The sequence below is a fragment of the Silene latifolia genome, chromosome X, assembly GCF_048544455.1.
Source record: "Silene latifolia isolate original U9 population chromosome X, ASM4854445v1, whole genome shotgun sequence".
In the NCBI taxonomy this organism is placed as follows: Eukaryota; Viridiplantae; Streptophyta; class Magnoliopsida; order Caryophyllales; family Caryophyllaceae; genus Silene; species Silene latifolia.
This window is the reverse complement of record NC_133537.1, coordinates 258,362,446-258,373,457: the sequence shown is the minus strand read 5'-3', so window position 1 is coordinate 258,373,457 and position 11,012 is coordinate 258,362,446. Positions and strand designations below refer to the sequence as shown.

Below are 11,012 nucleotides of genomic sequence, written 5' to 3'. Positions count from 1 at the left end.
TATAAATTATAAATTATTAATTAAAATGCAGAGTATTACAGTATTCCCTCCTTAAAAAGAACTTCGTCCCGAAGTTCACCACACCTCACTACCCAAACTAAACAATTAAATGGTAACCGACACACACACTTTAGTTAAATTACTATCATTTATGACCAAAATTAAACGCGGTGTTATATTCTACCCCCGTAAAAGAAAATGTTACATCCTCGTAACCAACATATCTTACGCAAATAAATGAGGATACTTCTCCTTTATCTTAGCTTCAGCTTCCCAAGTAGCTTCCTCTACATTATGATTAGACCATAGAACTTTCACCAATTCAATCTCACTATTTCTAGTCTTCCTCACCTTTCTGTCCAAAATCTCCTTAGCCACCTCCACATAAGACAAATTCTCATCCATCCTAACTGTCTCAGCTGCTAACACATGAGTAGGATCACTCACATATTTCCTCAGCTGTGAAACATGAAAAACATTATGAACTCTCGCCAAGGTTGGTGGTAGTGCAAGACGATATGCCACTTCACCAACTCCATCTAAATGTCTCATAAGGTCCAATGTACTTCTGACTCAGCTTCCCTCTCTTGCCAAACCGCATCACTCCCTTCATTGGTGACACTTTCAACAATACTTTGTCTCCCACAGCAAATTCAATCTCACGTGTCTTCAAATCTGCATAACTCTTCTGTAGATCTTGTGCAGCTCTCATCTTCTGTCTAATTACATGTACCTGCTCCACCATCTGCTGGATTAAATCCGGCCCCAATGTCACGGCATAAGTGACATCGTCCCAACAAACTGGACTCCTACACTTTTTCTCATACAAAGCTTCAAAAGGTGCCATACCAATGCTAGCATGATAACTGTTATTATAAGAAAACTCTATCAAGTCTAACCACTCTTCCTATGATCCTCCAAACTCCAAGATACAAGCTCTCAACATATCCTCCAAAGTCTGAATAGTCCTCTCAGTTTGTCCATCTGTAGCCGGATGAAATACAGTGCTCATTTCAAAGTTGTACCCATACACTCTTGTAACTCTTGCCAGAACTTAGAAATAAACCTTGAATCACGATTAGAAACAATATCTTTTGGAATCTCATGTAACTTCACAATATTTCTCACATAAGCCTTAGCCAACTCAGCTTTACTCCAAGTATCTTTCATAGGAATAAAGTGTTCTGTCTTAGTCAGACGATCCACTATCACCCAAATCATATTATTGCCCTTCTGTTACGAGACAAACCAACAATGAAATCCATAGAAATGCTCTCCCACTTCCACTCAGGCAAATCTAAATACTGTACCTTAACCTGTGGTCTCTTATGCTCACCTTTCACCCTTTGACAAACTAGACATCTAAAAACAAACTCAGCAACCTCCTTCTTCATCCCAGGCCACCAGAATGTTTTCTTCAAATCTTTATATAACTTATCTTCTCCAGGATGCACAGAATACGGTGTAGAATGTGCTTCAGTTAAAATTTTTCTTTTCAATTCTTCATCATCAAGTACACACCATCTCCCATCGAACTTCAAACCACCATCCACCCCACGGCAAAGCGTGACGTCACGCCCCCACCACGGCCATGCGCCACTTCTCTACTCTCGGGTCTCCTTTATGCTTTTCTCTAATCTCAGCAGACAACTCTAGCTCAACAGTCAAATCCCCAACTGAATCCCCTTTTCTTATCACCCAAATCCCCAAATCCCCATTTTCTCTAACTCATCTTGCAACTTCACTCGTGACATAGCTAAACACAAAGCATAAACAGACTTCCTACTTAAAGTATCTTCCACCATATTAGCCTTCCCTTCATGGTAAACTATCTCCATATCATAATCTCCAATCAACTTTATCCATCTCCTCTGCCTCATATTAAGCTCTTTTTGAGTATAAATATATTTAGGACTCTTATGATCAGAAAATTCCTTGAAAGTAGCTCCATACAAATAATGCCTCCACAATTTAAGAGCAAACACGACCGCCCCTAGCTCCAGATCGTGCGTCAGATAATTTTCTTCATATGGTTTCAACTGCCTCGAACCATAAACTATCACTCTCCCTCTTTGCATTAGCACACATCCTAACCCATTCTTCGAAGCATCAGTATGTACCACAAAATTCTCACTCCCTTCAGGTAAAGCTAGGATAGGAGCTGTGGTCAAGCACTCCTTTAAGGTTAGAAAAGCTATCTCACAACTCTCATCCCACTTAAACCTATTCTCCTTCCTCATCAAAGAAGTCAAAGGCTTAGCTACCTTAGAGAAATCTGTCACAAATCTCCTGTAGTAATCAGCCAACCCCAGAAAACTTCTCACATCTGCCACGTTTTTCGGCCTCTCCTAATTAGACACCGCCTCAATCTTAGCTGGATCAACTGACACTCCATCCTTTGACACCACATGCCCAAAAATGCCACCTTATCCAACCAAAACTCGCATTTACTCAATTTAACATATAAATCATTCTCCCTCAAGGTCTACAACATAATTCTCAAATGCTTCTCATGCTCTTCTTTGTTCTTAGAGTACACCAATATATCATCAATAAAGACAACCACAAACTGATCAAGGTAGGGACTAAACACTATATTCATCAAATCCATAAATACTGCGGGCTCATTAGTCAAACCAAAAGGCATAACCACAAACTTATAGTGTCCATCCCTCGTCCTAAAGGCAGTCTTAGGAATACCTGATGTGACTCGTATTTGCACACATTTAGTTCCCGAACTAGCCTCGTTCCTATGCTTTCTTGCATGCATTAGGGTCGTTTCTTATCTTTAGCTTCCTACTTTGCATATTCTTTGAGGTTTTGTATCCTTGGTAGAAGAGGAATGCTAACCTTGCATATATGGAGCAAAATGGAGCTAAATGGATCGCATCTAACGACCAAGCAACAAAGAGGAGACAAATACTAAAGGCCTAGGTCAATAAAACAAGTATTTGGGCAATGATGAAGGACCCCCAAGGCTCCTCAACGATCCCCACGGATCATGAGGCAACAAATTGAAGAAGAAGCCATACTGGCCTATGGGACAGGTGTCCTAAGCTCAGCCCTAGCGTCCTGAAGAACAAGACGGGCTCCCCAAAGACTCAGCCCGAGCGTCCCACAAGCAAGACAAGCGTATTTCTTTACAGCATGGGCATCCAACAGGGGCAGGTCGAGCGTCTCCTTAAGGGACTTGCAAGGCGTTAATCTTCATCTTAGGGACTTAATCGTCATTTAAGCTCTTAGTTATCCTAATAATTGTACTTAGTATAAATAGACCAAGCTTTAACCAAGTTAATTACCAAGTTATTACCTAGTTTTATTAGTGTTAATCAAGTTGTATTACACAATTCAATCTTAATCATATCTTAATCTTTCCTTAATCATTCAAGTGTTCTTAGATTTAGTTGGGTAATTTGAAGACTATTTGGGTTTATTGGATAATTGACAACTCTTCATCATTCATTAAGTTTTCTTCTATTATTCTTTGCTTATTATTTGGATCACCCTAAGTTGGTACAAATTCTTTTATCCTTTGCTTAATTATTGTTTATTGTTTTACTCATCCATCATGTTTAGTTTGGTTAATACGATTGACACTCTTATTAGCATGTTTTCCATGATCATGAGTGAGTAGTCTCCTAGTTAGGATTAATGAGGGATTAGGGGAGTTAATCATGGGGTAGATCTTTACTTAATAAGTTCATATGACTGTTTGCTGGTTGTAGTTTCAACTTATGCACATGTTAAGCTTGATGAAATGCTCGATTGAGAACCTAGCATGAATCTCTTATCCATTCAACAAGACTTGTAAGACATAAACCATCTCAAGACTTGTTAAACCATGCATATAGTTGAATAGGAAGAATTAAGTCGACTTGTAGGAGTTGTAAAGTCTTGACTGACTCGGCTCCGAGACCCAAAACTTCCAAGGAATTGTAAGATATAAACTAACTCGATTCCACTACAACAATAATTTACTTGCATCTATGAAACTTGTTTATATGATCTCACCATGATTCCTTTATGAACCCATGACACCCTAATGCCTTAGTCAATTGTTTACAAACCCTTTTTACTTGCTTGGCTTTGCTTTCATTTGTTTACATTTCCTTTGTTAAGTAGTTTAGATTGCAAACCTCAAACTCAACCCAAATTGTGACACCTTAAGACATAACTCTCTACAACCGATAAATCAATACAATACCCGTCCCTTGGGATCCGACCTTTACTTGCCACTTTACTAAGAGTAGTTTATTGGGATTATAAATATTGTTTTGATCTCTAAGCTTAGACGACAAAGTTTGAACCGAATAAAAAATGGCGCCGTTGTCGGGGACGGTGTTCAATTGAATTGTTATCACATGTTGTTTTTAGTTATGTCTTTCTTAACCTTGGGGAAGTCAAAATCCTCAAGGCAGTTTTAATTGTTTTCTAGTTGTTTAATTTTTTTCATGTCTAGGAGATCACAAGGCGGTGTTTTTCCTATTGATCCCGAGATTGAAAGAACCTTTACCAATATTAGAAGAACCGTTAGAGGGACTTTAACAATTATGGGCATGGGAGAACTTGTGGATATTGGTATCATCCATTCAGATATTGTTGAGTTTACCAACCCTTTTGCAAGACAAGGAGAGGAGAACCCAATTCAAAACCAACCACAAAATCAACCTACAATGCCTAAATTTTCATCTCATTCCGTACCAACCGAGGAGAACCTACCAAATGGTACTTCATGTAACACCCCCATTTATTTAAGGGCCTGAACTAGGACTCCTCAGATAAAGAAGGGCGTTACCATCTCGGAAATCCGAGGCAGTAGATAACAAAGGGAAAGATAACAGTACTTTAAATTAAAAAGGTTATAATGTTTACAACGGAAATAACACATGTCTTAAATAAAAATAAAGTCTGACAACTAAACAAAATAAAGGTGAGCTAGCTCTAAGTCGGGTGATCCATGCTCTCTCTCCCCGCCAGCTCCCAATGTCTCAATAACTTTGTCAATCTGCTCCCCATTAAAAGGATCATCACAGGCATACACGAATACACAGGGTCAACCGCGAGGTTGAGTAGGTAATACGATATAATTAAGAATGCAATGCTATGCTCCTCCAACCAACTCCATCACACACATCCCGGACGCCCACCATACCGATCCCGAGACTATATATATCGACCGTAGTCGATCCGCCCGCTCGCACGGAGGACACCAGGCAAGTCCTGAGAACCCGCCCGGGCCTTAATCACAACAATCTCATCTCCTCCAACTCCAACTCCAATGCAAATGCAATGTATGAAATATATGAAACAAAAATGCTCAACAGGATAAATAGGATAGTCAGGTATGTCATATAATTCCAAACATGTCAACTCTTTATAATTATAAAATTCAATCAGTGTATTCCCCTACCTCAAGTGCCAGCAAATCCAATTAAGCAGTTAAGCAGTCCAGAAATAAAGCAATGAATCTGATTATCGATCCTTCACGAATCCGTCACCTAAAACAATTATAATATTTATAATTACTAACTACTAAATATAGCAATCTCCCAAAATAGAAACTTTCCCGATATAGTAACTTTCCACTTTAACAAACCCGACTCAGAATAATTAATTATGATTAATTATTATTTTTATTTTAGTAACTCGGAACTAAAGTCAAATGATAATTAAAGGGTTAACAAATTATGCGATTAAGAACAACCCGAATCAAACATTGAACAACTCAACCCCCGACTCAAACCCGTCCTTAATTATTTAAATAACTCGGGAATTAAATTAATTAATTAAGCATGCGATAACTTAACGGATTCTAAAGATTAAACAATGACAAAAACCCGATTCAATCACTAAAATAACCCGTCACTAACACCACCCCTTCACTCTCACCCACGCACCACCACCGGCCACCACAAGGCCGTGTCAACCGCCATCTCAAACACCCACTCTGCCCCAGCCACCAACGGCCACCCCCATCAAGGGTCGACGGCGGGTCCGGCGAGGTGAACCACGGCCGTCTTTTGGCCTGGTTCACAGCCGTGCCTCACCAAACACCCCTGTTCTCGCCCAAACCACCACCGCAGCTAACAACCATCACCTGCCAACTCACCACTGTCCTGCTCTCCGTCAGCCCGTGAACCCAGACGTCATGGCACCACCATTTCGACCTCCCCCGAGTCCATGGTGGTGCCACCCCAATATAGTCGTGTAAACCGCCTGAAAACCCATATTATAAACCCGTTTCATCACCCCTATCGCTGCCGCCTTTCACAGCCACCATTACCACCCAACACCACCCTAACCACCACCATAACACTCGTCCCTTACCACCCATTACCAATACCCCATCAACAACTACTATCCTCACCTCTCTAAGTCACGAAACAATCACCAAAACCCGACATCAAATATGAAAAACAGAGGGAGGGTTGAACTCCTTACCTTCCTGCCGCCATAGCTGCCACCACGGCCACCCTAGGTCGTCGACAATGGTCCCTTGCTCGTCCTTGCTGCACCGTCAACCACCTATGCTCTCTCTCTCTCTCGTTTTGCGTGAGGGTGAAGTTTGAGATGAGGAAAGGAGGGAGGCGGCTGAGTTTAGAGGGAGGCGGGTTGAGGGATTAGGGTAGGTAGTCTTTAGGTTTAATTAGGGTTAGGGTTAATGGGCTGAAACTGTATTGGGCCAGCTCAAATGGGTCACTGTTTAATTGTTTAGCTCGCCTTTCGAATTCCTTTTAAACCCGTCTTTATTAACTTGCGATAGTTTAACTAATTATCGACTCAACTATTTTCCCGACATAATTGTGATATAAAATGTATAATAATTAATATAAAATAATATCCGTTTAATTAATTATATTATATAAAAATACGGGGTATTACAGTCTTCCCCCCTTAAAATGAACTTCGTCCCGAAGTTCGCTCCCGTACCCAAACAACAGAAGGGTATTGTATATCGTACTTACGGACGTCACGTATTTCTAACTCGGTTAACACACACTTTTGACACACCAATTAACATAACAAATACGGAATGTTACATTCTTCCCTCCTAAAAATAAACTTCGTCCCGAAGTTTAACTTGTCTTTTCTAAACCCAACTAACTGCAACTAATAACTACCTGAGAACACAAATGTATAGCAACTAAGTAATCATCTGAGAACACCGTCATCTTCCATCTAATTTCCGATCTCAAACTCAAGTAACTCAATAATCATGGTCACCCTGGATCGTAAACATAACTCCCGTAATCATCACTCGGCTCATAGGCCAACTCATAACTCATTACCAGTAGTTTAACTACACTCTCTTTTTACACATCAACCAACTACAGAAGTAGGAACAAAACATATAGGATCTATTTGCATAGGTAACCTCACAGCGAAACATCAACTCGGTCAAAACTGCAATCTACAACCAAGTGCAAATTAAACGTTAAGATTTTACAATCCTACCCAACTAAAAACATGGTTACGTCCTCGTAACCTTCATTATTATGACACAAGTTCTCAACTACCGCTAACAAATGAAAGAGGTTAGAAGATTCACAACTCGCGCTCAAGTTAACTAATCCTTACCAAGGACAATCAATATACAAGCTCTCTCAAGGAAACTACCGTTACTACTAAAAAAAATCATTAGTAATTATTCATTTCACCAATCATTGTAATCTCATACCTTAGAAACATAGGGGATCACACAACATAAGAAAAGAATTAGGGTCAAAGCTTAATAAATCGATTTATGAAAATTTATAACCTAATAGGTCCAGTCTGGCTTTCCTTTACATACTTGTACAAATTTAGGTCAAGACACAGAATCACCAAATAAAATGAAGACAACCAGTTTCGCAGTACTTATCATCTTAGAAATATTTATAATCCTCATATCAAAGGGTTTTGGGATTTATTCACGAATGACGAATGCACTTTGATTGGCAAATTTTACAAACTTATTGGTCGAGTCAAACAAGCGAGTAAACAGCGATATTGGAAAGTTAACATGCGAGACTATCATACATCAAATTTCGTTCTTGGTTTTAATATATTTTGACCGCACCCAAACATCATGACATAAAAGATTAAAGTATTTAATTACACAAATTTTACAAGTATTCGTTACCTGTCATGTTAATATTGACATACCATGTTGACACACAATTCACTTAAATCACCACATTACATTTTCCGTTTTGACATTCGTAATTAACCACAACCCACCAATTCGCTATATGAACGAACAACATGACTAAATTATCCCACTACTTATGACTCCGTTCTAGTTTCATTCCTCCAGACTAGCAATTATCATGGACACATACAACCAGACACTGGCTGGAAATCTCGTTCTGAATTTATACTCATACGACACAAATTTAACTTCATTTTCAAAACTTTTACTTTCTTACGGGACGGTGAATAATTTCCTAACATAAATCTTATAACAGAGCCGTCATAGAATTCATTTACAGCTTACTACGAAATTCAAAATCAGATAAACTTAATTCAAATCCTTTAAACAAAACAAGCTTAGGTGTCGACTCTTATATCGTAATTTACAGGTTCCTCTTATTCGTTTCAGTCCTATCTTTCCTAATGAACGACTATCATTGGAACCAATGCACATCAGATGAATCATCAAAAGGGTTACCCCATTATAATTGCCAACATAACTATCATAAACAATCTTTATTAAAATATAATTGATAGTAGTGACTCGAGAATATAGATATGTCAAATGTCGTGCTGAAATAGCAAAGATCATTTTAGCATTTTATGACAAGGTAATAACGAACATATTCAATGAGGAATAACGACATTTTATTATCATGTTATAGGCTTAGGTTTAATCAAATAATTTAATGCAATGAAAGCAATAAGTATAACGATAGGCACACCGGCTCACATAAAAGACATTAGAACTCAGATGACATTCTACATGTGTGAACATTTAGACACAATCATTACTACCATCCATGTGTAAACTTTTAAACATAATTATTGTAAATATTCATGCGAGTATATTAAAAGAATCAAATTAACTTTTAGCGCCATCAACTTTACCAAGATACGACAATATAGTTTTATATTTTTATATATCCGACCACTATGCAAATGTTATGAACATACCAGAGATATTACAGCATGCCAAACATATATAAAATATGCAAACAATCAAGCTCGTTTAAAATATTTCACCATTGATTAAGAATCAATTTAAGCTATTCAATTTTACTCATACTATCATGCCAACAATGTTATCAACTAAGTTTTAATTTTATCACTTGTTAAAATAGATAACTACTTGAACATGCGTGCTACTATCGTCATATAAAACATTATAAATTCACATTACTAAGGCTCATGAATTACTCAAACAACTGTATAAAAATTCAACATAGAACGCACATTTTAAATGTTTGGATTTACGTTGTACCTTCCAAAAATCACGAATAAATAATTGTTCGATTAAAACTTGATTCATATTACTTTTATAAAACACGGTGAGTTCAAAACACAGGAAAAATAATTAGGTTTAAAGCATAAGAATTCCATTTTTAAAGAATTTTACAACTCAGTTGGTCCAAACAAACATATGACAACACTTGGTCCAAACTTGGGTCAGTTTGCAAAACTTATTATTTAATATTGAGACATCAAGATTTTTTTTTGTGGCTTATTAATTTGAAACATATGTGAATTTTATGATCGATGGAGTTGGAATTATGTGAAAATTAATTATACCATTTAAATGAGGATTTTTACAAAATCGTTGGTCAAAACATCACTGCACAGAACTTCCTAACCACCGTTCACCAAAATATTTATTACTCATAATCCGTATGTCATATAAGCGTGAAACCAACGTCAAATGATCACTAACTCACGAGGCTACTTCCCATAAAATTTTCATTGATAGGCAATAAATAGAAAAGAAATGGTAGTAAGGTCAATTAAAGGGTAACACCAACCAGAACGAGTTTTATCACTAAGTTATTCATTTTCTATGTTCCAATTCTTATAACTATACTATCGATACTAATCCATCCTAACTTAAATCTCACACTGTACTTACGTAATCATCTATCCCGTAGAATCCCTTCGCATCTCGATCTATTCCGTATATCTAATCACGATTGCTATGACTATAAACGTGCAATTCAATAGTGTTTCTAAATTCTATCACAAGACTATACTAGCAAGGCTTTGGGATCACATAACCGCATATTACTAGATATAGTAGTGCCATCAACACATCATTCATACAAATTACTTACCGTAGCGTTATACTGCAATAATCAATGTATCAATCAGTTAACACTTAGACAACGATGTAGGAATTTCATGCTCTACCTCAAGCCACTTTGCTACCCTTTCTCTCATATACACTCAGGGTTTCCGGGTCAAACTGAGAGGGCCGCTGGTTCGGTGTGAGGGGGCCCCTAACTCATACCTTACCTTAGTGTGCTCCTAACAGTTCTATCCCGGGGTTCATTTTAATTAGACACATCCTATATTCATTGGGCTCATTGGTTTAGGCCTGAGGATCGTTCGCTCTGATACCACTTTGTAACACCCCCATTTATTTAAGGGCCTGAACTAGGACTCCTCAGATAAAGAAGGGCGTTACCATCTCGGAAATCCGAGGCAGTAGATAACAAAGGGAAAGATAACGATTTTTTAAATTAAAAAGGTTATAATGTTTACAACGGAAATAACACATGTCTTAAATAAAAATAAAGTCTGACAACTAAACAAAATAAAGGTGAGCTAGCTCTAAGTCAGGTGATCCATGCTCTCTCCCTGCCAGCTCCCAATGTCTCAATAACCTGTCAATCTGCTCCCCATTAAAAGGATCATCACAGGCATACACGAATACACAGGGTCAACCGCGAGGTTGAGTAGGTAATACGATATAATTAAGAATGCAATGCTATGCTCCTCCAACCAACTCCATCACACACATCCCCAAGACGCCCACCATACCGATCCCCTTGGTAGACTATATATAT

General features: G+C 38.1%; 1 protein-coding gene across 1 annotated transcript; it reads right to left on the bottom strand.

The window, feature by feature from the left end:
* Positions 1–225: 225 nt before the first annotated feature.
* On the bottom strand, positions 226–847 carry LOC141619995 (uncharacterized). Its single transcript, XM_074436983.1, has 2 exons — positions 535–847; positions 226–419 (listed from the first exon to the last, which is right to left on the bottom strand). Exons 1-2 carry the CDS (start codon positions 845–847, stop codon positions 226–228), a joined length of 507 nt encoding a protein of 168 aa, XP_074293084.1.
* Between the last annotated feature and the right edge of the window lie 10,165 nt (positions 848–11,012).